This window comes from Poecile atricapillus, chromosome 30, assembly GCF_030490865.1.
Source record: "Poecile atricapillus isolate bPoeAtr1 chromosome 30, bPoeAtr1.hap1, whole genome shotgun sequence".
Classification (NCBI taxonomy): Eukaryota; Metazoa; Chordata; class Aves; order Passeriformes; family Paridae; genus Poecile; species Poecile atricapillus.
The window spans coordinates 929,383-955,142 of record NC_081278.1 but is presented as its reverse complement, the minus strand read 5'-3'; the positions used below and the strand labels follow the sequence as shown (position 1 = coordinate 955,142).

General features: G+C 58.3%; 2 protein-coding genes across 4 annotated transcripts in view; one reads left to right on the top strand and one right to left on the bottom strand.

Annotated features, from left to right (window-relative positions):
- Positions 1 to 330: 330 nt before the first annotated feature.
- FUZ (fuzzy planar cell polarity protein) lies at positions 331 to 23,919 on the bottom strand. 3 transcript variants are annotated; one of them, XM_058859757.1, is made up of 11 exons: positions 23,780 to 23,919; positions 19,714 to 19,835; positions 18,646 to 18,715; positions 12,911 to 12,979; positions 11,633 to 11,737; positions 8,622 to 8,855; positions 6,509 to 6,604; positions 5,080 to 5,168; positions 3,006 to 3,064; positions 1,747 to 1,839; positions 331 to 536 (listed from the first exon to the last, which is right to left on the bottom strand). In XM_058859757.1, the coding sequence occupies exons 1-11, from the start codon at positions 23,867 to 23,869 to the stop codon at positions 370 to 372; spliced, it is 1,194 nt and encodes a 397-aa protein (XP_058715740.1). In that variant the 5' UTR covers positions 23,870 to 23,919; the 3' UTR covers positions 331 to 369. The 3 variants fall into 3 exon arrangements, with proteins under 3 accessions (XP_058715740.1, XP_058715741.1, XP_058715742.1); XM_058859758.1 differs by lacking the exon at positions 11,633 to 11,737; XM_058859759.1 differs by lacking the exons at positions 3,006 to 3,064; positions 5,080 to 5,168.
- A 1,199-nt stretch (positions 23,920 to 25,118) lies between these two features.
- Positions 25,119 to 25,760, top strand: part of MED25 (mediator complex subunit 25) — a 32,502-nt gene continuing 31,860 nt past the window's right edge. The window contains exons 1-2 of the mRNA XM_058859575.1: positions 25,119 to 25,218; positions 25,359 to 25,517. Of these exons, the coding sequence (XP_058715558.1) occupies positions 25,384 to 25,517 (134 nt within the window). The 5' untranslated portion in view covers positions 25,119 to 25,218; positions 25,359 to 25,383. The remainder of the gene's footprint in view (positions 25,219 to 25,358; positions 25,518 to 25,760) is intronic.

Genomic DNA, 25,760 nt, shown 5'->3' with positions numbered 1-25,760 from the left:
TTGGGGGGTCTCAGGATGATTTTTGAGGGGTCTCAGGGCTGGTTTTTGGGGTGATTTTTGGGGGGTCTCAGGGGTGATTTTGGGGGGTCTCAGCCGCAGCTCAGCGCACTCAGCACCCTCATGGCCGTGGGGTTCAGGGGGTCTCAGGGGTGATTTTTGGGGTTCTCAGGGCTGGTTTTTGGGGTGATTTTTGGGGTGATTTTTGGGGGTCTCAGGGGTGATTTTTGGGGTGATTTTTGGGGGTCTCGGGGGTGATTTTTTGGGGTGATTTTTGGGGGTCTCAGGGATATTTTTGGGGTGATTTTTGGGTGTCTCAGGGGTGATTTTTGGGGTGATTTTGGGGGGTCTCAGGGGTGATTTTTGGGGGTCTCAGCCGCAGCTCAGCGCACTCAGCACCCTCATGGCCGTGGGGTTCAGGGGGTCTCGGGGGGTCCCGGGGGGCAGCAGCAGCAGCAGCAGCAGCTCGGGGCGCAGGAGGCAGCAGCCGGTGTGGGTGGGCAGCGAGACATAACAGAGCCTGAGCCCGGGGGGGGATCCTGGGGGGCGCCCCAAAATCAGACTGTACCCCAAAACCTCCCCAAAACCCTCCTGTAACAGAGCCTGAGCCCGGGGGGGGATCCTGGGGGCACCCCGAAATCAGACTGTACCCCAAAATCCACCCCAAACCCTCCTGTAACAGAGCCTGAGCCCGGGGGGGAATCCTGGGGGGCACCCCAAAATTATTGTGTACCCCAAAATCATCCCAAAACCCTCCTGGGGGCACCCCAAAATCAGACTGTACCCCAAAACCCTCCTGTAACAGAGCCTGAGGCCGGGGGGGGACCCTGGGGGGCACCCCGAAATTATTGTGTACCCCAAAACCCTCCCCAGACCCCCAAAATCACCCCCCAGACACCCCCAGACCCCCAAATCCCCCCCAGACCCCCAAATCCCCCCCCTGAGCACCCCCAGACCCCCAAATCACCCCCAGACCCCCAAATCACCCCCCTGGAGCACCCCCAGACCCCCAAATCCCCCCCCAGACCCCCAAATCCCCCCCCAAATCACCCCCAGACCCCCAAATCCCCCCCAAATCACTCCCAGACCCCCAAATCACCCCCCTGAGCACCCCCAGACCCCCAAATCCCCCCCCAGACCCCCAAATCCCCCCCCAGACCCCCAAATCCCCCCCCAGACCCCCAAATCACCCCCCAGACCCCCAAATCCACCCCCCAATCCCCCCCCCAGACCCCCAAATCACCCCCCAGACACCCCCAGACCCCCAAATCACCCCCTGGAGCACCCCCAGACCCCCAAATCCCCCCCAGACCCCCAAATCCCCCCCAGACCCCCAAATCCCCCCCAGACCCCCAAATCACCCCCTGAGCACCCCCAGACCCCCAAATCACCCCCCAGACCCCCAAATCACCCCCAAATCACCCCCCTGGAAAACCCCCAGACCCCCAAATCCCCCCCAGACCCCCAAATCCCCCCCCAGACACCCCCAGACCCCAAAATCCCCCCCTGAGCACCCCCAGACCCCAAAATCCCCCCCAGACACCCCCAGACCCCCAAATCACCCCCTGACACCCCAAAATCACCCCCAGACCCCCAAATCACCCCCTGGAGCACCCCCAGACCCCCAAATCACCCCCAGACCCCCAAATCCCCCCCCAGACACCCCCCAGACCCCCAAATCACCCCCCCGAGCCCCCCCAAACCCCCCCCGGAGACCCCAGCCCCACATTTCCCCCCCTCCTCACTCACCCCTGCCCCCCAACTCGGGCCGATATTGGGGGGCCAGGAGCTTCTGGAGGTTCCTGAGGGCGGCAGCTCGGAGATGGGGGGGCAGAGACCCTCCTGGGGGGTCCCAAAAAATCGGGGAGGGGTCCCCAAAAATCGGGGAGGGGTCCCCAAAATTTTTTTGGGGTTTTTTTGGGGAAAAATTGGGGGGGTTTGGGGCAAATCTGAAAAGGTTTTTGGGGTTTTTTGGGGGGGATTTTGGGGGGATTTGGGAATTTGGGGAGGGGGCTCGGGGGTTTTGGGGGGGATTTGGGGGGGATTTTGGGAATTTGGGGAGGGGTCTCAGTGGTTTTGGGTTTTTTTGGGGGGATTTGGGAATTTGGGGAGGGGGCTCGGTGTTTTTGGGGGGGATTTTGGGGGGATTTGGGAATTTGGGGAGGGGGCTCAATGGTTTTTGGGGGGATTTGGGTATTTGGGGAGGGGGCTCGGTGGTTTTGGGGGGGATTTTGGGGGGGATTTTGGAATTTGAGGAGGGGGCTCGGTGGTTTTGGGGGGATTTTGGGGGGATTTGGGAATTTGGGGAGGGGGCTCGGTGGTTTTGGGGTTTTTGGGGGTTTTTTGGGGGGGATTTTTGGGGGGATTTGGGAATTTGGGGAGGGGTCTCAGGGGTTTGGGGGTTTCTGGGGGGATTTTGGGGAATTTGGGGAGGGGGCTCAGTGGTTTTGGGGTTTTTGGGGGGATTTTTGGGGGGATTTGGGAATTTGGGGAGGGGTCTCAGTGGTTTTGGGTTTTTTTGGGGGGATTTGGGAATTTGGGGAGGGGGCTCGGTGTTTTTGGGGGGATTTTGGGGGGATTTGGGAATTTGGGGAGGGGTCTCAGTGGTTTTGGGGTTTTTTGGGGTTTTTTGGGGGGATTTGGGAATTTGGGGAGGGGTCTCAGTGGTTTTGGGGTATTTTGGGGTATTTTGGGGAGGGGTCTCGGTGGTTTTGGGGTTTTGGGGAGGGGTCTCGGTGGTTTTGGGGTATTTTGGGGGAATTTGGGGAGGGGTCTCGGTGGTTTTGGGGTTTTGGGGAGGGGTCTCGGTGGTTTTGGGGTATTTTGGGGGAATTTGGGGAGGGGTCTCGGTGGTTTTGGGGTATTTTGGGGGAATTTGGGGAGGGGTCTCGGTGGTTTTGGGGTATTTTGGGGGAATTTGGGGAGGGGTCTCGGTGGTTTTGGGGTATTTTGGGGTATTTTGGGGAGGGGTCTCTGGGGTTTTGGGGTATTTTGGGGAGGGGTCTCACCCTGCCCCGCCCCTTTGCTGATCCCGCTGTGGGTCTGGCCCCGATGGATCAGGAGGTACCTGGGGAGGGGGAGGGGAAACAATTTGGGGACCCCTCCCCAAATTGGGGGGTCCCTCCCCAAATCCCCCTCCCCAAATTGGGGGGTCCCTCCCCAAAACCCCCTCCCCAAATTGGGGGGTCCCTCCCCAAATCCCCCTCCCCAAATTGGGGGGTCCCTCCCCAAATCCCCCTCCCCAAATTGGGGGGTCTCTCCTCTTCATCCCCCTCCCCAAATTGGGGGGTCCCTCCCCTTCATCCCCCTCCCCAAATTGGGGGGTCCCTCCCCAAATCCCCCTCCCCAAATTTGGGGGTCCCTCCCCAAATCCCCCTCCCCAAATTGGGGGGTCCCTCCCCTTCATCCCCCTCCCCAAATTGGGGGGTCCCTCCCCTTCATCCCCCTCCCCAAATTGGGAGGTCCCTCTCCAAATCCCCCTCCCCAAATTGGGGGGGTCCCTCCCCTTCATCCCCCTCCCCAAATTGGGGGGTCTCTCCTCTTCATCCCCCTCCCCAAATTGGGGGGTCCCTCCCCTTCATCCCCCTCCCCAAATTGGGGGGTCCCTCCCCAAATCCCCCTCCCCAAATTGGGGGGGTCTCCTCTTCATCCCCCTCCCCAAATTGGGGGGTCTCTCCCCAAATCCCCCTCCCCAAATTGGGGGGTCCCTCCCCTTCATCCCCCTCCCCAAATTGGGGGGTCTCTCCCCAAATCCCCCTCCCCAAATTGGGGGGTCCCTCCCCAAATCCCCCTCCCCAAATTGGGGGGTCTCTCCCCAGATCCCCCTCCCCAAATTGGGGGGTCCCTCCCCTTCATCCCCCTCCCCAAATTGGGGGGTCCCTCCCCTTCATCCCCCTCCCCAAATTGGGGGGTCCCTCCCCAAATCCCCCTCCCCAAATTGGGGGGTCTCTCCCCAAATCCCCCTCCCCAATTTGGGGGGTCCCTCCCCTTCATCCCCCTCCCCAAATTGGGGGGTCTCTCCCCAAATCCCCCTCCCCAAATTGGGGGGTCTCCCCCCAAATCCCCCTCCCCAAATTGGGGGGTCCCTCCCCTTCATCCCCCTCCCCAAATTGGGGGGTCTCCCCCCAAATCCCCCTCCCCAAATTGGGGGGTCCCTCCCCAAATCCCCCTCCCCAAATTGGGGGGTCTCTCCCCTTCATCCCCCTCCCCAAATTGGGGGGTCTCCCCTTCATCCCCCTCCCCAAATTGGGGGGTCTCTCCCCAAATCCCCCTCCCCAAATTGGGGGGTCTCCCCCCAAATCCCCCTCCCCAAATTGGGGGGTCCCTCCCCAAATCCCCCTCCCCAAATTGGGGGGTCTCTCCCCTTCATCCCCCTCCCCAAATTGGGGGGTCTCCCCTTCATCCCCCTCCCCAAATTGGGGGGTCTCTCCCCAAATCCCCCTCCCCAAATTGGGGGGGTCCCTCCCCTTCATCCCCCTCCCCAAATTGGGGGGTCCCTCCCCTTCATCCCCCTCCCCAAATTGGGGGGTCCCTCCCCAAATCCCCCTCCCCAAATTGGGGGGTCCCTCCCCTTCATCCCCCTCCCCAAATTGGGGGGTCCCTCCCCAAATCCCCCTCCCCAAATTGGGGGGTCCCTCCCCAAATCCCCCTCCCCAAATTGGGGGGTCCCTCCCCTTCATCCCCCTCCCCAAATTGGGGGGTCTCCCCAGATCCCCCTCCCCAAATTGGGGGGTCCCTCCCCTTCAGCCCCCTCCCCAAATTGGGGGGTCTCCCCAAATCCCCCTCCCCAAATTGGGGGGTCCCTCCCCAAATCCCCCTCCCCAAATTGGGGGGTCTCCCCAGATCCCCCTCCCCAAATTGGGGGGTCCCTCCCCTTCAGCCCCCTCCCCAAATTGGGGGGTCTCCCCAAATCCCCCTCCCCAAATTGGGGGGTCTCTCCCCAAATCCCCCTCCCCAAATTGGGGGGTCTCTCCCCAAATCCCCCTCCCCAAATTGGGGGGTCTCCCCCAAATCCCCCTCCCCAAATTGGGGGGTCTCCCCCAAATCCCCCTCCCCACATTGGGGGGTCTCCCCCAGACTCACCCCAGCACCTCGGGGGGCATCGGGGGGGGTCGGGGGCGGGCACAGCCCCGGAGCTGCTCCAGGAGGGGACCCCAAAACTGGGGCAGCAGCTGGGGGGGAGGGGAGGGGATTTTGGGGTGATTTGGGGCAGTTTTGGGAAATTTGGGGGAAATTTGGGGAGTTTGGGGGAAATTTGGGGGAAATTTGGGGGAATTTGGGGAGTTTGGGGGAAATTTGGGGGAAATTTGGGGAAATTTGGGGGAGTTTGGGGAAATTTGAGGCTGTTTTGGGGTGATTTGGGGCAGTTTTGGGAAATTTGGGGGAATTTGGGGGAGTTTTGGGGCAGTTTTGGGGGAATTTGGGGGAAATTTGGGGAAATTTGGGGGAATTTGGGGGAAATTTGGGGAATTTGGGGGAATTTGGGGGAAATTTGGGGAAATTTGGGGGAGTTTGGGGGAGTTTGGGGAAATTTGAGGCTGTTTTGGGGTGATTTGGGGCAGTTTTGGGAAATTTGGGGGATATTTGGGGAGTTTGGGAAACTTTGGGGGAAATTGGGGGAAATTTGGGGGAGTTTGGGGCAGTTTGGAGGAGTTTGGGGGAGTTTGGGGGAATTTGGGGGGAATTTGGGGCAGTTTTGGGGGAGTTTGGGGCTGTTTTGGGAAATTTGGGGGAAATTTGGGGGGATTTGGGGCAGTTTTGGGAAACTGGGGAAATTTGGGGAGTTTGTGGGGAATTTGGGGGATTTTGGGGCAGTTTTGGGGTGATTTGGGGAAGTTTTGGGAAACTTTGGGGGAATTTGGGCCAGTTTTGGGGGAGTTTGGGAGAATTTGGGGCAGTTTTGGGAAACTTTGGGGGAAATTTGGGGGAGTTTGGGGGAAATTTGGGGGGGTTTGGGGCAGTTTTGGGGTGATTTGGGGCAGTTTTGGGAAATTTGGGGGAATTTGGGGCAGTTTTGGGTGAATTTGGGGCTGTTTTGGGAAACTTTGGGTCAGTTTTGAGGGAGTTTGGGGGAATTTGGGGCAGTTTGGGGTCAGTTTAGGGGATTTTGGGGTTGTTTTGGGTCAGTTTGGTGCAGTTTTGGGTCAGTTTTGGGTCAGTTTGGTGCAGTTTTGGGTCAGTTTGGTGCAGTTTTGGGTCAGTTTGGTGCAGTTTTGGGTCAGTTTGGGTCAGTTTGGTGCAGTTTTGGGTCAGTTTGGGTCAGTTTGGTGCAGTTTGGTGCAGTTTTGGGTCAGTTTGGGTCAGTTTGGTGCAGTTTGGTGCAGTTTTGGGTCAGTTTGGTGCAGTTTGGTGCCGTTTTGGTGGAATTTGGTGCAGTTTTGGTGGAATTTGGGTCAGTTTGGGTGGAATTCGGTGCAGTTTTGGGGGATTTTGTGGGAATTTGGGGATTTTGTGGTGGGTGAGGATGATTTTGGAGAAGCCCCCTCCCCAAATTAACCCCTTCAGGCCTGACCTGAGCCAGCAGGAGCTGCAGGGAGGGGCGGGGGCCGCAGAGCAGAGCCAGGAGCAGCCCCGGCAGCAGCCGCAGCAGCAGCAGCCGGTGAGGGACCTGGGCAGGGGAAAATGGGGGAAATTCGGGGGATTTTGGGAAATTTGGGGAAAATTTGGGGAATTTGGGGAAATTGGGGGAATTTGGGGAAATTGGGGGAATTTGGGGGGAATTGGGGGGAAATTGGGGGAAAATTGGGGAAAATTGGGGGAATTTGGGGGGAATTTGGAAGGAATTGGGGGGATTTTGGGGGGATTTTGGGGAAAATTGGGGGGAAATTTGGGGATTTTGGGGAAAATTGGGGGGAAATTTGGGGATTTTGGGGAAAATTGGGGGGATTTGGGGGGGTTTTGGGGAAAATTTGGGGGAAATTGGGGGGATTTTGGGGAATTTGGGGGGAATTGGGGATTTTGGGGGAATTGGGGGGATTTTGGGGAATTTTGGGGGGAATTGTGGGATTTGGGGGAATTTCGGGGGAGTTTGGGGAAATTTGGGGGAAATTTGGGGGAAATTTGGGGGGATTTTGGGGAAAATTTGGGGGGAATTGGGGGGATTTTGGGAAATTTGGGGGAAATTTGGGGGAAATTTGGGGATTTTGGGGGAAATTGGGGGGATTTTGGGGAAAATTTGGGGGATTTGGGGGGAATTGGGGGACTTGGGGGAAATTCGGGGGAGTTTGGGGAAATTTGGGGGAAATTGGGGATTTTGGGGAAAATTTGGGGGATTTGGGGGAAATTTGGGGATTTTGGGGGAATTTGGGGAAATTTGGGGGAATTTGGGGGAAATTTGGGGAAAATTTGGGGGAATTTGGGGAAATTTGGGGGAAATTGGGGGGAAATTTGGGGATTTTGGGGAAAATTGGGGGGATTTTGGGGAATTTGGGGGGAATTGGGGATTTGGGGGGAATTTGGGGGAAATTGGGGGGAAATTTGGGGATTTTGGGGGAAATTCGGGGGGATTTTGGGGAAATTTGGGGGAAATTGGGGGATTTGGGGGAAATTCGGGGGAGTTTGGGGAAATTTGGGGAAATTGGGGGGATTTTGGGGGGATTTTGGGAAATTTGGGGGAAATTTGGGGAAATTCGGGGAAATTTGGGGGAAATTTGGGGGAAATTTGGGGAATTTGGGGTCAGTTTAGGGGAGTTTGGGGGAAATTTGGGGGAGTTTTGGGGGAGTTTGGGAAACTTTGGGGGAGTTTGGGGGAAATTTGGGGGATTTTGGGAAATTTGGGAAACTGGGGCAGTTTGGGGGAGTTTGGGGTCAGTTTGAGGCAGTTTTGGGGAAATTTGTGGAAAATTGTGGAAAATTGGGGGGTTTGGGGGCAGTTTGGGGGAGTTTGGGGAAATTTGGGGCAGTTTTGGGGTGGTTTGGGGGAATTTGGGTTATTTTGAGGCAGTTTTGGGAAATCTGGGTCAGTTTTGGGTGATTCTGGGATCAGTTTTGGGTCAATTTTGGGTGATTTTGGGGTCAGTTTTGGGTCAATTTCAGGTGATTTTGGGGTCAGTTTTGGGTCAATTTCAGGTGGTTTTGGGGTCAGTTTTGGGTCAATTTCAGGTGGTTTTGGGGTCAGTTTTGGGTGATTTTGAGTCAGTTTCAGGTGATTTTGGGGTCAATTTTGGGTCAGTTTTGGGTGATTTTGGGGTCAATTTCGGGTGATTTTGGGGTCAGCTTTGGGTCAATTTTGGGTGATTTTGGGGTCAGCTTTGGGTCAATTTCGGGTGATTTTGGGGTCAATTTTGGGTCAGTTTTGGGTGATTTTGGGGTCAGCTTTGGGTCAATTTCAGGTGATTTTGGGGTCAATTTTGGGTGATTTTGGGGTCAATTTTGGGTCAGTTTTGGGTGATTTTGGGGTCAGTTTTGGGTCAATTTCAGGTGGTTTTGGGGTCAGTTTTGGGTCAGTTTTGGGTAATTTTGGGTCAGTTTGGGGTCAATTTCAGGTGATTTTGGGGTCAGTTTTGGGTGATTTTGGGGTCAGTTTTGGGTCAGTTTTTGAGGGTCACGTGACCTCACCCGCGGGCTGCTATTGGTCAGTTTGGGGAGGGGGGCGGGGTCAGTTTCAGGGGGTCACGTGACCTCACCTGCGGGCTGCTATTGGGCAGGAACACCGGAAGGTCTCGCGCCGCCGGGCCCCTCCCATTGGCTCCTCCTCCCCACGATGACGTCATCATCAGCGCGCGCAGGGGGGCGGAGTCAGCGCCCGACAGCGCCCCCCAGCGGGGGGTGCCCAGCACGGAGCCCCCGAAGCCCCCAGACCCAAAACAGAGGCAGCACAAATCCGTGTGAGCCGCCCCCCCGAAACGCTGCAGCCGATCCTGGGGAGGGGACACAGGACACTGCAGACCCCTCCCCAAATTATGGGGACCACCCCTAGGCCCTGGAGACCCCTCCCCAAATTATGGAGACCCCTCCCCAAGTTACTGGAACCACCCCCAGATTATGGAGACTCCTCCCCAAATTATAGAGAACCCTCCCCAAATCATGGGAACCACACCTAAAGCCTGGAGACCCCTCCCCAAATTATGGAGACCCCTCCCCAAGTTATGGGGACCCCTCCCCAAATCGTGGGAACCACCCCTAAACCCTGGGGACCCCTCCCCAAATTATGGAGACCCCTACCCAAATCATGGGAACCACCCCTGAACCTTGGGGACCCCTCCCCAAATTGTGGAGACCACTCCCCAAATTATGGGGACCACCCCTAAATAATGGAGACCCCTCCCCAAATTATGGGGACCCCTCCCCAAAATGATGGGAATCACCCCAAAGCCTGGAGACCCCTCCCCAAATCATGGGAATGATCCCAAAACCCTGGAGACCCCTCCCCAAATTATGGGGACCCCTCCCCAAATTATGGAGACCCCTCCCCAAGTTATTGGGACCACCCCTAGGCCCTGGAGACCCCTCCCCAAATTATGGGGACCCCTCCCCAAATTATTGGGACCACCCCTAGGCCCTGGAGACCCCTCCCCAAATTGTGGGGACCACCCCAAAATGATGGGAATCACCCCTGAATCCTGGAGACCCCTCCCCAAATCGTGGGAACCACCCCTAAACCTTGGGGACCCCTCCCCAAATTATTAGAATCACACCCAAGCCCTGGAGACCCCTCCCCAAATTATTGGAATCACCCCAAAATTATGGAGACCCCTCCCCAAGTTACTGGAACCACCCCCAGATTATGGAGACCCCTCCCCAAGTTACTGGAACCACCCCCAGATTATGGAGACCCCTCCCCAAGTTACTGGAACCACCCCTAAATTATGGAGACCCCTCCCCAAATCATGGGAACCACCCCTGAACCCTGCGGACCCCTCCCCAAATTACTGGAACCACCCCTAAACCCTGGGGACCCCTCCCCAAATTATTGGAACCACCCCAAACCACTGCAGAACCCCCTGAGACCCCTCCCCAAATTATTGGAATCACCCCTAAACCTTGGGGACCCCTCCCCAAATTATTGGAATCACCCCTAGATTATGGAGACCCCTCCCCAAATTATGGAGACCCCTCCCCAAATGATGGGAACCACCCCCAAAGCCTGGAGACCCCTCCCCAAATTATGGGGAATGGTCCTTAAAGCGTGGAGACCCCTCCCCAAATTGTGGAGACCCCTCCCCAAATTATGGGAATGATCCCTAAATTATAGAGACCCCTCCCCAAATTATTGGAATCACCCCAAAATTGTGGAGACCCCTCCCCAAGTTATGGAGACCCCTCCCCAAATCGTGGGAACCACCCCTAAACCTTGGGGACCCCTCCCCAAATTATTGGAATCACCCCTAAATTATGGAGACCCCTCCCCAAATTGTGGAGACCCCTCCCCAAATTATGGGAACCACCCCTAAATAATGGAGACCCCTCCCCAAATCATGGGAACCACCCCTGAGCCTTGGGGACCCTTCCCCAAATTATTGGAATCACCCTTAGATTATGGAGACCCCTCCCCAAATTATGGAGACCCCTCCCCAAATGATGGGAACCACCCCCAAAGCCTGGAGACCCCTCCCCAAATTATGGGGAATGGTCCTTAGAGCGTGGAGACCCCTCCCCAAATTGTGGAGACCCCTCCCCAAATTATGGGAATGATCCCTAAATTATAGAGACCCCTCCCCAAATTATTGGAATCACCCCAAAATTGTGGAGACCCCTCCCCAAATTATGGAGACCCCTCCCCAAATCGTGGGAACCACCCCTAAACCTTGGGGACCCCTCCCCAAATTATTGGAACCACCCCAAAATTGTGGAGACCTCTCCCCAAATTATGGAGACCCCTCCCCAAATTATTGGAACCACCCCTAAATAATGGAGACCCCTCCCCAAATCATGGGAATGATCCCAAAACCCTGGAGACCCCTCCCCAAATTATGGGAACCACCCCTGAGCCTTGGGGACCCCTCCCCAAATTATGGGAACCACCCCTGAGCCTTGGGGACCCCTCCCCAAATTATTGGAATCACCCCCAGGGGGGTCCTGGGGGAATTCTGGGGGTCCCAGGGGGGGATTTGGGGGTCCCAGGGGTGGATTTTGGGGGGATTTGGGGAATTTGGGGGTCCCAGGGATGGATTTGGGGGTCCCAGGAGGGGATTTGGGGGTCCCAGGAGGGGATTTGGGGGTCCCAGGGATGGATTTGGGGGTCCCAGGAGGGGATTTGGGGGTCCCAGGAGGGGATTTGGGGGTCCCAGGGGGGGATTTTGGGGTTCTGGGGGTCCCAGGGGGGGATTTGGGGGGGATTTGGGGAATTTGGGGGTCCCAGGGGGGGATTTGGGGGTCTCAGGGTGGATTTTGGGGTTCTGGGGGTCCCAGGGGAGGATTTGGGGGTCCCAGGGGGGGATTTGGGGGTCCCAGGGGAGGATTTGGGGGGGATTTGGGGGTCCCAGGAGGGGATTTGGGGGTCCCAGGGGTGGATTTGGGGGTCCCAGGAGGGAATTTGGGGGTCCCAGAGGGGGATTTGGGGGTCCCAGGGGTGGATTTTGGGGTTCTGGGGGTCCCAGGAGGGGATTTGGGGGTCCCAGGGGTGGATTTTGGGGGTCCCAGGGGTGGATTTTGGGGGGATTTGGGGGGATTTGGGGAATTTGGGGAGGGGTCTCACCTGCAGAGCCTCACGGGGGGTCGCTGGGGGGAGGGGGCGGCAGGGGGGGCCCAGCCCCCACCCCCCCCGGGGGGTCAGGAGGGCGTCAATGAGACCAAAACAGCTCTGGGGGAGGGGGAGACGGGCTGGGACCCCCCAAAAACACCCCAAAAACACCCCAAAAACAACAGGACCCCCCAAAAACTCCTCTGGGACCCCCCAAAAACACCCCAAAAACACCCCCAAACACCAGGACCCCCCCAAAACCCCTCTGGGACCCCCCAAAAACACCCCAAAAACACCCCCAAAAACAACAGGAACCCCCCAAAACCCCTCTGGGACCCCCCAAAAACACCCCAAAAACACCGGGACCCCCCAAAATCCCCTCTGGGACCCCCCAAAAACACCCCAAAAACACCCCAAAAACACCAGGACACCCCCCAAAAACTCCTCTGGGACCCCCCAAAAACACCCCAAAAACAACAGGACCCCCCAAAAACCCCTCTGGGACCCCCAAAACCCACCCAGGACCCCTGAAATCCCCCCAGGACCCCCCAAACCCTTCCAGGAGCCCCCAAAACCTTTCTGGGACCCCCAAAAATCCCCCCAGGACCCCCCAAAACCCACCCAGGATCCCCCCAAATCCCTCTGGGAACCCTGAAAACTCCTCTGGGACCCCCAAAACCCACCCAGGACCCCCTCAAATCCCCCCAGGACCCCCCAAAACCCCCCAGGACCCCCCAAAACCCCTCCAGGACCCCCCAAAACCCACCCAGAACCCCCCCAAAACCCCCCCAGGACCCCCCAAATCCCCCCAGGACCCCCCAGGACCCCCAAAACCCCTCCAGGAGCCCCCAAAACCCCCCCAGGACCCCCCAAATCCCACTCAGGATCCCCCAAAACCCCTCCAGAAGCCCCCCAGGACCCCCCCAAACCCCTCAGAACCCCCCAAAAACCCCCCCAGGAGCCCCCCATGACCCCCCAAAACCCCTCAGAACCCCCCAAAACCCACCCAGGACCCCCCCAGGATCCCCCAAATCCCCCCCAGGACCCCCCAAAACCCACCCAGGACCCCCCAAAACCCCTCCAGGACCCCCCAGGACCCCCCAAAACCCCTCCAGGACCCCCCAGGACCCCCCAAAACCTCTCCAGGACCCCCCAAACCCCCTCAAGCCCCCCCCAGGACCCCCCAAAACCCCTCCAGGAGCCCCCCATGACCCCCCAAAACCCCTCAGAACCCCCCAAAACCCACCCAGGACCCCCCAAAACCCCCCCAAACCCCCTGGGACCCCTCCTCACCCTCAGGTCGCGTTTGAGCCGCTCCACGTTGCGGACGGGCACCAACTCATCCAAACCCAGCACCAGCACCTGCGGGACTGGGATGGACTGGGAGCACTGGGAGAGGGGCTGGGGGGCACTGGGGGGAACTGGGAGGGACTGGGATGGACTGGGAGGGACTGGGAGCACTGGGAATGGAGCTGGGATGGACTGGGAGCACTGGGAATGGAGCTGGGATGGACTGGGAGCACTGGGAATGGAGCTGGGATGGACTGGGAGCACTGGGAGAGGGGCTGGGGGGAACTGGGAGCACTGGGAATGGAGCTGGGATGGACTGGGAGCACTGGGAGAGGGGCTGGGGGGAACTGGAATAAACTGGGATGGACTGGGAGCACTGGGAGAGGGGCTGGGGGGCACTGGGAGGGGCTGGGATGGACTGGGAGCACTGGGAATGGGGCTGGGGGGAACTGGAATGGACTGGGAGGGACTGGGATGGACTGGGAGCACTGGGAACGGGGCTGGGGGGAACTGGGAGCACTGGGAGAGGGGCTGGGGGGAACTGGGAGGGACTGGGAGCACTGGGAGAGGGGCTGGGGGGAACTGGGATGGACTGGGAGCACTGGGAACGGGGCTGGGAGGGACTGGGAGAGGGGCTGGGGGGAACTGGGAGGGACTGGGAGGGACTGGGATGGACTGGGAGCACTGGGAATGGGGGTGGAGGGCACTGGGAGCACTGGGAACGGGGCTGGGAGGGACTGGGAGAGGGGCTGGGGGGAACTGGGAGGGACTGGGAGGGACTGGGATGGACTGGGAGCACTGGGAATGGGGGTGGAGGGCACTGGGAGCACTGGGAACGGGGCTGGGAGGGACTGGGAGAGGGGCTGGGGGGAACTGGGAGCACTGGGAAAGGGTCTGGGGGGAACTGGGAGGGACTGGGATGGACTGGGAGCACTGGGAATGGGGGTGGGGGGAACTGGGAGGGACTGGGAGCACTGGGAGAGGGGCTGGGATGGACTGGGAGCACTGGGAATGGGGGTGGGGGGAACTGGGATGGACTGGAAGCACTGGGAGAGGGGCTGGGGGGCACTGGGAGGGGCTGGGAGGGACTGGGAGCACTGGGAGAGGGGCTGGGGGGAACTGGGATGGACTGGGAGCACTGGGAACGGGATTGGGATGGACTGGGAGGGGCTGGGATGGACTGGGAGGGACTGGGAGAGGGGCTGGGGGGAACTGGGAGCACTGGGAATGGAGCTGGGGGGAACTGGGATGGACTGGGAGAGGGGCCGGGGGGAACTGGGAGGGACTGGGAGCACTGGGAATGGGGCTGGAATGGACTGGGAGGGACTGGGATGGACTGGGAGGGACTGGGAGAGGGGCTGGGGGGCACTGGGAGCACTGGGATGGACTGGGAGGGACTGGGATGAACTGGGAGCACTGGGAGAGGGGCTGGGGGGAACTGGGATGGACTGGGAGGGACTGGGATGGACTGGGAGCACTGGGAATGGGGCTGGGGGGAACTGGGAGCACTGGGATGGACTGGGAGGGACTGGGAGAGGGGCTGGGGGGAACTGGGATGGACTGGGAGGGACTGGGATGGACTGGGAGCACTGGGAATGGGGCTGGGGGGAACTGGGAGCACTGGGATGGACTGGGAGGGACTGGGAGAGGGGCTGGGGGGAACTGGGATGGACTGGGAGGGACTGGGATGGACTGGGAGCACTGGGAATGGGGCTGGGGGGAACTGGGAGCACTGGGAACGGGGCTGGGAGGGACTGGGAGAGGGGCTGGGGGGAACTGGGATGGACTGGGAGGGACTGGGATGGACTGGGAGAGGGGCCAGGGGGAACTGGGAGGGACTGGGATGGACTGGGAGGGACTGGGAGAGGGGCTGGGGGGAACTGGGAGGGACTGGGATAAACTGGGATGGTGACCAGGGGAACTGGGATGGACTGGGAGGGGAACTGGGACAAACTGGGAGGGGAACTGGGATGGACTGGGAGGGGAACTGGGACAAACTGGGAGGGGAACTGGGATGGACTGGGAGGGGAACTGGGACAAACTGGGAGGTGCCTGGTGGTTCACGGTGGGGTGGGGGGAGGGGCAGCGCCCCATACTGGGGATACTGGTCCATACTGGGAACACTGGTTCATACTGGGAACACTGGTCCATACTGGGGATACTGGGGCCATACTGGGAACACTGGGGCCATACTGGGAACACTGGTTCATACTGGGGATACTGGGGCCATACTGGGGATACTGGTCCATACTGGGAACACTGGGGCCATACTGGGAACACTGGGGCCATACTGGGAACACTGGTCCATACTGGGAACACTGGGGCCATACTGGGAACACTGGTCCATACTGGGAACACTGGTTCATACTGGGAACACTGGGGCCATACTGGGAACACTGGGGCCATACTGGGAACACTGGTTCATACTGGGAACACTGGGGCCATACTGGGAACACTGGTCCATACTGGGAACACTGGGGCCATACTGGGAACACTGGGGCCATACTGGGGATACTGGGGCCATACTGGGAACACTGGGGCCATACTGGGAACACTGGGGCCATACTGGGAACACTGGTTCATACTGGGGCTATACTGGGGCCATACTGGGAACACTGGGGCCATACTGGGGATACTGGGGCCATACTGGGAACACTGGTTCATACTGGGAACACTGGTTCATACTGGGGATACTGGGGCCATACTGGGGATACTGGGGCCATACTGGGAACACTGGGGCCATACTGGGGATACTGGGGCCATACTGGGAACACTGGGGCCATACTGGGGATACTGGGGCCATACTGGGGATACTGGTCCATACTGGGGATACTGGGGCCATACTGGGAACACTGGTTCATACTGGGAACACTGGGGCCATACTGGGGATACTGGTCCATACTGGGGATACTGGTTCATACTGGGGATACTGGGGCCATACTGGGGATACTGGTCCATACTGGGGATACTGGTTCATACTGGGGATACTGGTCCATACTGGGAACACTGGTTCATACTGGGGATACTGGTCCATACTGGGAACACTGGGGCCATACTGGGAACACTGGGGCCATACTGGGAACACTGGTTCATACTGGGAACACTGGGGCCATACTGGGAACACTGGTCCATACTGGGGATACTGGGGCCATACTGGGAACACTGGTCCATACTGGGAACACTGGTCCATACTGGGGATACTGGTCCATACTGGGGATACTGGGGCCATACTGGGGATACTGGTTCATACTGGGGATACTGGGGCCATACTGGGAACACTGGGGCCATACTGGGGATACTGGTCCATACTGGGAACACTGGGGCCATACTGGGAACACTGGGGCCATACTGGGGATACTGGTCCATACTGGGAACACTGGTTCATACTGGGAACACTGGGGCCATACTGGGAACACTGGTTCATACTGGGAACACTGGGGCCATACTGGGAACACTGGTTCATACTGGGAACACTGGGGCCATACTGGGAACACTGGTTCATACTGGGAACACTGGGGCCATACTGGGAACACTGGGGCCATACTGGGAACACTGGGGCCATACTGGGGATACTGGTTCATACTGGGGATACTGGGGCCATACTGGGAACACTGGGGCCATACTGGGAACACTGGGGCCATACTGGGAACACTGGTTCATACTGGGGATAGTGGGGCCATACTGGGAACACTGGGGCCATACTGGGAACCCTGGTTCATACTGGGAACACCGGGGCCATACTGGGAACACTGGGGCCATACTGGGAACACTGGGGCCATACTGGGAACCCTGGTTCATACTGGGAACACCGGGGCCATACTGGGAACACTGGGGCCATACTGGGGATACTGGTCCATACTGGGAACACTGGGGCCATACTGGGAACACTGGTCCATACTGGGAACACTGGTCCATACTGGGAACACTGGTCCATACTGGGAACACTGGGGCCATACTGGGAACACTGGGGCCATACTGGGAACACTGGGGCCATACTGGGAACACTGGGGCCATACTGGGGATACTGGGGCCATACTGGGAACACTGGTTCATACTGGGAACACTGGGGCCATACTGGGGATACTGGTTCATACTGGGAACACTGGGGCCATACTGGGAACACTGGGGCCATACTGGGAACACTGGTTCATACTGGGGACACTGGGGCCATACTGGGAACACTGGGGCCATACTGGGAACACTGGGGCCATACTGGGGATACTGGGGCCATACTGGGAACACTGGGGCCATACTGGGAACACTGGTTCATACTGGGAACACTGGGGCCATACTGGGGATACTGGGGCCATACTGGGAACACTGGGGCCATACTGGGGATACTGGGGCCATACTGGGAACACTGGGGCCATACTGGGGATACTGGTTCATACTGGGAACACTGGGGCCATACTGGGGATACTGGGGCCATACTGGGAACACTGGTCCATACTGGGGATACTGGGGCCATACTGGGGATACTGGTTCATACTGGGAACACTGGGGCCATACTGGGGATACTGGGGCCATACTGGGGATACTGGTTCATACTGGGAACACTGGGGCCATACTGGGGATACTGGGGCCATACTGGGAACACTGGGGCCATACTGGGAACACTGGGGCCATACTGGGAACACTGGGGCCATACTGGGAACACTGGGGCCATACTGGGGATACTGGTTCATACTGGGAACACTGGGGCCATACTGGGAACACTGGGGCCATACTGGGAACACTGGTTCATACTGGGAACACTGGGGCCATACTGGGAACACTGGGGCCATACTGGGAACACTGGGGCCATACTGGGGATACTGGGGCCATACTGGGAACACTGGGGCCATACTGGGAACACTGGGGCCATACTGGGGATACTGGTTCATACTGGGAACACTGGGGCCATACTGGGAACACTGGGGCCATACTGGGAACACTGGGGCCATACTGGGAACACTGGTTCATACTGGGGATACTGGGGCCATACTGGGGATACTGGGGCCATACTGGGAACACTGGTTCATACTGGGGATACTGGGGCCATACTGGGGATACTGGGGCCATACTGGGAACACTGGTTCATACTGGGGATACTGGGGCCATACTGGGAACACTGGGGCCATACTGGGAACACTGGTTCATACTGGGAACACTGGGGCCATACTGGGAACACTGGTCCATACTGGGAACACTGGGGCCATACTGGGAACACTGGGGCCATACTGGGAACACTGGGGCCATACTGGGAACACTGGTTCATACTGGGGACACTGGGGCCATACTGGGGATACTGGGGCCATACTGGGAACACTGGGGCCATACTGGGAACACTGGGGCCATACTGGGGATACTGGGGCCATACTGGGGATACTGGGGCCATACTGGGGATACTGGGGCCATACTGGGAACACTGGGGCCATACTGGGGATACTGGGGCCATACTGGGAACACTGGGGCCATACTGGGAACACTGGGGCCATACTGGGGATACTGGTTCATACTGGGAACACTGGGGCCATACTGGGAACACTGGGGCCATACTGGGGATACTGGTTCATACTGGGGATACTGGGGCCATACTGGGAACACTGGGGCCATACTGGGAACACTGGGGCCATACTGGGAACACTGGGGCCATACTGGGGATACTGGGGCCATACTGGTTCATACTGGGAACACTGGGCCATACTGGGGCCATACTGGGGCCATACTGGTCCGTACTGGGAGGGGCGGGGTCTCACCATGGCGCCGAAGGCGGAGTCGAGGATCCGGGCGGGGGCGGGGCTGGGGCTGAGCAGGATCAGGGAGATGCTGCAAAATTCACCCAAAATCACCCAAAATTCACCCAAAATTCCACCAAATCCCCTCAAAATCCCCAAAAATCCCCAAATTTCCCCAAATTTTCCCAAATTTCCCCCCAAAATTCCCTCAAAATCCCCAAAATTCACCCCAAATCCCCCCGAAATTTCCCCAAATTCTCCCCAAAACCCCCCAAAATCTCCAAAAATCCACAAATTTCCCCAAAATTCCCCCCAAATCCCCCCAAAATTCTCCCCAAATTTTCCCAAAATCCCCTCAAATCCCCTCAAAATTCCCAAATTTTCCCAAATTTCCCCCCAAAATTCCCTCAAAATCCCCAAAATTCACCCCCAATCCCCCCGAAATTCCCCCAAATCCCCTCAAAATCCCCAAAAATCCCCAAAATTTTCCCAAAATCCCCCAAAATTCCCCCAAATCCCCCCAAAATTCCCCCAAATTCTCCCCAAAACCCCCCAAAATCTTCAAAAATCCACAAATGTCCCCAAAATTCCCCCCAAATCCCCCCCAAATTCCCTCAAAATCCCCAAAATTCCCCCCAAATCCCCCCAAAATTCTCCCCAAATTTTCCCAAAATCCCCTCAAATCCCCTCAAAATCCCCAAATTTTCCCAAATTTTCCCCTAAAATTCCCTCAGAATCCCCAAAATTCTCCCCAAATCCCCCCAAAATTCCTCAAATCCCCTCAAAATCCCCCAAAATTCCCCCAAATCCCCTCAAAATCCCCAAAAATCCTCAAAATCCCCCAAAATTCCCCCAAATCCCCTCAAATCCCCAAAAATCCTCAAAATCCCCCCAAAATTCCCCCAAATCCCCTCAAATCCCCTCAAAATCCCCAAAAATCCTCAAAATCCCCCCAAAATCCCCCCAAATTCCTCCAAATTTCCCTAAATTTTCCCCAAAATCCAAAAATTTTCCCCAAAATTCCGCCCAAAATGACCCAAAATCCTCCAAATTCCCCCGAAATCGCCCCTGGAGCTTTGTGACCCTCACCTGTTGCCGTAGGTTCCCCAGGTCACGTGAGCAGTGGGCGTGGCCGCCTGACGAAGCTCCGCCCCCTCCATGGCCCCGAACAGGTGAACCCCGTGCAGGGCCCCGACCAATGAGAACGGGAGCTGGGGGCGGGGACAGGGGTCACGTGACGAGGGGCAAAGGTCACGTGATGGGGGTCAGAGGTCACGTGATGGGGGACAGGTCACATGATGGGGGAGTCAAAGGTGATGTGGGAGGGGTCAAAGGTCACGTGATGGGGCAAAGGTCATGTGACGAGGGAGAAAAATCACATGGGAGGAGTCAAAGGTCACGTGATGGAATCAAAGGTCACATGGGAGGGGCCAAAGGTCATGTGATGGGGACAGAAGTCATGTGATGGGGTCAAAGGTCATGTGATGGGGTCAAATATCATGTGGGAGGGATCAAAGGTCACATGGGAGGGGTCAAAGGTCACGTGATGGGGCCAAAGGTCACGTGGGAGGGGTCAAAGGTCATGTGAGGGGGACATGGGTCATGTGACAGGGTCAAAGGTCATGTGATGGGGTCAAAGGTCACATGGGAGTGGTCACAGGTCATGTGATGAGGGTCAGAGGTCACATGGAAGGGGTCAAGGGTCACGTGATGGGGTCAAAGGTCACGTGATCAGGGTCAGAGGTCAAATCATGGGGTCAAAGATCAAATGATGGGGGAGTCAAAGGTCACATGGGAGGGGTCAAAGGTCACGTGATGAGGGTCAAAGGTCATGTGGGAGGGGTCAGAGGTCATGTGATGAGGGTCAAAGGTCACGTGATGAGGGACAAAGGTCACGTGGGAGGGGTCAAAGGTCACATGGGAGGGGTCAGAGGTCACGTGATGGGGGCCAAAGGTCACGTGGCAGGGGTCAAAGGTCACGTGGGAGAAGGTCAAAGGTCACGTGATAGGGACAAGGGTCATGTGACGAGGTCAAAGGTCATGTGATGGGGTCAAAGGTCAAGTCATGGGTCAAAGGTCACGTGATGGGGGTCAACGGTCACATATGAGGGGCCAAAGGTCATGTGATGGGGACAGAAGTCATGTGATGGGGTCAAAGGTCATGTGGGAGGGGTCAAAGGTCACATGGGAGGGGTCAAAGGTCACGTGATGATGGTCAAAGGTCACGTGATGATGGTCAAAGGTCACGTGATGGGGTTGAAGGTCACGTGATGGGGGAGTCAAAGGTCACGTGATGGGGGTCAGAGGTCATGTGATGAGGGACAGGTCACATGATGGGGGAGTCAAAGGTGACGTGGGAGGGGTCAAAGGTCAAGTCATGGGGTCAAAGGTCACGTGATGGGGTCAACGGTCACATGGGAGGGGTCAAAGGTCACATGAGGGGGACAAAGGTCACGTGGGAGGGGTCAAAGGTCACGTGATGAGGAAATCAAAGGTCATGTGATAGGACACAAAGGTCACATGGGAGGAGTCAGAGTTAACATGGGAGGGGTCAAAGGTCACACGGGAGGGGTTGAAGGTCACGTGATGGGGTCAAAGGTCACGTGACGAGGGACAAAGGTCACGTGATGAGGGACAGGTCACATGATAGGGGACAAAGGTCATATGGGAGGGGTCAAAGGTCACGTGATGAGGGTCAGAGGTCACATGATGGGGGCCAAAGGTCACGTGGGAGGGGTCAAAGGTCACGTGGGAGGGGGTCAAGGGTCACATGATGGGGGATCAAAGGTCATGTGATGGGGACAAGGGTCATGTGACGGGGTCAAAGGTCACGTGGTGGGGGAGTCAAAGGTCATGTGATGGGGCACGAAGGTCACATGGGAGGGGTCAATGGTCACATGACGAGGGAGAAAGGTCACATGGGAGGGGTCAAAGGTCACGTGGGAGGGGGTCAAAGGTCATGTGATGGAGTCAAAGGTCACATGGGAGCGGTCACAGGTCATGTGATGAGGGTCAGAGGTCACATGGAAGGGGTCAAGGGTCACGTGATGGGGTCAAAGGTCACGTGCTGGGGGAGTCAGGTCACGTGATAGGACACAAAGGTCATGTTGGAGGAGTCAAAGGTCACATGGGAGGGGTCAAGGGTCACGTGATGAGGGTCAGAGGTCACGTGATGGAATCAAAGCTCACGTGATGGGGCACGAAGGTCACATGGGAGGGGTCAAAGGTCACGTGAGGGGGACAGATGTCATGCGATGGGTCAAAGGTCACGTAGGAGGAGTCAAAGGTCACATGATGAGGGTCAAAGGTCACGTGATGGGGCAAAGGTCACGTGATAGGACACAAAAGTCACGTGGGAGGAGTCAAAGGTCACATGGGAGGGGTCAAAGGTCACGTGATGAGGGACAAAGGTCACGTGATGGGGCAAAGGTCACGTGATGAGGGAGAAAGGTCATATTGGAGGGGTCAAAGGTCACATGATGGGGTCAAAGGTCACGTGGGAGGGGTCAAAGGTCACGTGATGAGGGTCAAAGGTCACATGATGGGGCCAAAGGTCGCGTGACAAGGTCAAAGGTCACGTGGGAGGGGCTCAAAGGTCATGTGATGGGGACAAGGGTCACGTGATGGGGTCAAAGGTCACGTGATGGGGTCAAAGGTCACGTGATGGGGTCAAAGGTCACATGATGAGGGACAAAGGTCATGTGACCAGGGTCAGAGGTCACATCATGGGGCACAAAGGTCACATGGGAGGGGTCAAAGGTCATGTGATGAGGGTCAGAGGTCACATCATGGGGTCAAAGGTCACGTGCTGGGTGGAGTCAAAGGTCACGTGATAGGACACAAAGGTCACGTGGGAGGAGTCAAAGGTCACATGGGAGGGGTCAAAGGTCACGTGATGAGGGTCAAAGGTCACATGGGAGGGGTCAAGGGTCACATGGGAGGGGTTGAAGGTCACGTGATGGGGTTGAAGGTCACGTGATGAGGGTCACAGGTCACGTGATGAGGGACAGGTCACATGATAGGGGACAAAGGTCATATGGGAGGGGTCAAAGGTCACGTGATGAGGGTCAGAGGTTACATGATGGGGGTCAAAGGTCATGTGATGGGGTCAAAGGTCATGTGATGGGGTCAAAGGTCACATGGGAGCGGTCACAGGTCATGTGATGAGGGTCAGAGATCACATGGAAGGGGTCAAGGGTCACGTGATGGGGTCAAAGGTCACGTGATGAGGAACAAAGGTCATGTGATCAGAGTCAGAGGTCACGTGATGGGGGAGTCAAAGGTCACGTGACAGGACACAAAGGTCACATGGGAGGAGTCAAAGGTCACGTGATGAGGGTCAAAGGTCAAGTCATGGGTCAAAGGTCACGTGATGGGGGAGTCAAAGGCCACGTGACGGGGGACAAAGGTCACGTGATGGGGGTCAGAGGTCATGTGATGAGGGACAGGTCACATGATGGGGGACAAAGGTCATATGGGAGGGGTCAAAGGTCACATGACGGGGTTGAAGGTCACGTGATGAGGGTCAGAGGTCACGTGATGGGGGAGTCAAAGGTCATGTGATGGGGTCAGAGGTCACGTGATGAGGGACAGGTCACATGGTGGGGGAGTCAAAGGTGACGTGGGAGGGGTCAAAGGTCACGTGATGAGGGGCAAAGGTCACGTGACGAGGGAGAAAAATCACATGGGAGGAGTCAAAGGTCACGTGATGGGGGACACAAAGGTCACGTGGGAGGAGTCAACGGTCACATGGGAGGGGTCAAAGGTCACGTGACAAGGGAGAAAGGTCACATGGGATGGGTCAAAGGTCATGTGATGGGGACAAGGGTCACGTGACGGGGTCAAAGGTCATGTGATGGGTCAAAGGTCACATGGGAGCGGTCACAGGTCACGTGATGAGGGTCAGAGGTCACATGATGGGGTCAAAGGTCACATGGGAGGGGGTCACAGGTCATGTGATGAGGGTCCAAGGTCACGTGGGATGAATCAAAGGTCACGTGATGAGGGGCAAAGGTCACATGGGAGAGGTCAAAGGTCACATGGGATGGGTCAGAGGTCACATGATGGGGGAGTCAAAGGTCATATAGGAGGGGTCAAGGGTCACACGGGAGGGGTCAAAGGTCACGTGACGAGGGAAAAGGGGGCGTGGCCTCACCTGGGGGCGGGGCGGGCGGCAGAACAGGGGGAGCCCGCTGGCCGTGGCCAGGCACAGCAGGCAGGGGGCGCCCTCCTCTTCCTCGGGCATGGCCACGCCCACTTTCCCTCAGGACACGCCCCCTTTCCCTTAGGCCACGCCCCCTTTCCCTTAGGCCACGCCCCCTTTCCCCTCAGGACACGCCCCCTTTCCCTTAGGCCACGCCCCCTTTCCCCTCAGGACACGTCCCCTTTTCCCTTAGACCACACCCCCTTTCCTCCTCAGGACACGCCCCCTTTCCTCCTCAGGACACGCCCCCTTTTCCCTCAGGACACGCCCCCTTTCTCCTCAGGACACGCCCCCTTTCCACTTAGGACACGCCCCCTTTCCCTCAGGACACGCCCCCTTTTCCTTCAGCCACGCCCCCTTTTCTCCTCAGGACACGCCCCTTTTCCCCTTAAGCCACGCCCCCTTTTCTATTCGGGACACGCCCCCTTTTCCCCTCAGGACACGCCCCTTTTCTGTTCAGGTCACGCCCCTTTCCCTTAAGCCACGCCCCCTTTCCTTTCAGGGCGCGCCCCCTTTTCCCTCAGGACACGCCCCCTTTTCCCTTAGACCACAACCTCTTTTCCCCTCAGGACACGCCCCTTTCCCTTAAGCCACGCCCCCTTTTCCCTTAAGCCACGCCCCCTTTTCACTCAGGACACGGCCCTTTTCCCTTAGACCACGCCCCCCTTTTCTCCTCAGGACACGCCCCCTTTCCCCCTCAGAACATGCCCCTTCCCTTAAGCCACGCCCCTTTTTCCCTAGACCACGCCCCCTTTTCCCCTCAGGACACGCCCCCTTTCCCCTAAGCCACGCCCCTTTTCCCGTTAAGCCACGCCCCCTTCCCCTCAGGACACGCCCCTCGCTGTTTAACCACGCCCCTTTTCCCGTTAAGCCACGCCCAAATACCCACGCCCGTCTAAGCCACGCCCCTTTTAGGCCACGCCCCCTTTGACCTCCGGCCCCGCCCCTCAGCGCCCGCCGCGGTCTCCGCTCAGTTCCCGCCGTTCGCCGCCATTGCCCGCGCGGGGCACGCCGGGAGCGCCGCGGTTGCCACGGCAACGGGGGCGGGGCCTGGCTTTTGCTGCGACGTGATTGGTTAAAGCGCGGTTGCCGCGGCAACGGCGGGAAAGGGCGGGGCTTCCTCTGCAACGCGATTGGTTAAAGCGCGGTTGCCGCGGCAACGGTGGGGCGGGGCGTGGCTTTTTGCTGCAACGCGATTGGTTAAGGCGCGGTTGCCCCGGCAACAGGCGGGCGGGAGGGGGCGTGGCCCCAGCCCCTCGCCGCTGATTGGCTCCGTCTCGCCGTTGCCGCGGCAACGCGGGGTTTCCCCGCCCCTTCGCGCGCGCGCTGTCGGGAGATCACGTGAGGGGGGGGGAAGGAAAACACTTCCGGTCCGGCGGGAGCCGCTGCCGGTATCCGGGGTGGGGGCGGGGCGGGGGGTCCCGGGGGGGGTTTGGGGGGTCCCGGGGGGGTTTTTGGGGTCCGAATTTGGGATTTCTGAGGTAAATCAGGGGTGGGAATTGAGTTTGGGCGCGGTCTCGGTGTTCCCCAGCCCGTCCGGAGCCCCCTGAGGGGCGATGGTGGTGCCGGCGCTGGAGCCCCCCGCGCCCCCCGCCATGGTGGCCGACGTCGTGTTCGTCATCGAGGGCACCGCCAACCTCGGGCCGTACTTCGAGTCCCTGCGCAAGCATTACCTGCTGCCCGCCATCGAGTGAGGAGAAAAAAACCCCCCGGGACCCCTCCCCAAATCATCCCCAAATCCCTGAGACCCCTCCCCAAATCCTCCCCGAATCCCCGGGACCCCAAACCTGAGCCCCCGTTTTGGGTTTGAGTCACCGGGAGCCTCCTGAGGTCCCCGAAAGTTCTGGAATCCCGCCCGGATTTATCGGGGAGCCCCCCCTGAGCGACCCCTGTGGCTCACGAGGGGTTTGGGAGACCTCAAACCCCTCAGGAC

Bases quoted from the DNA above. Each gene is read 5' to 3' on its own strand.
- FUZ (XM_058859757.1), bottom strand. From the start codon at position 23,869: ATGCCCGAGGAAGAGGAGGGCGCCCCCTGCCTGCTGTGCCTGGCCACG. The intron at 11,738-12,910 runs GTGAGGAGGGGT...CCCCTCCCCCAG, and splicing joins GGCTCAAACGCGACCTGAGG to AGCTGTTTTGGTCTCATTGA. The intron at 8,856-11,632 runs GTGAGACCCCTC...TCCCCTCCCCAG, and splicing joins CCCCCCGTGAGGCTCTGCAG to GATCGGCTGCAGCGTTTCGG.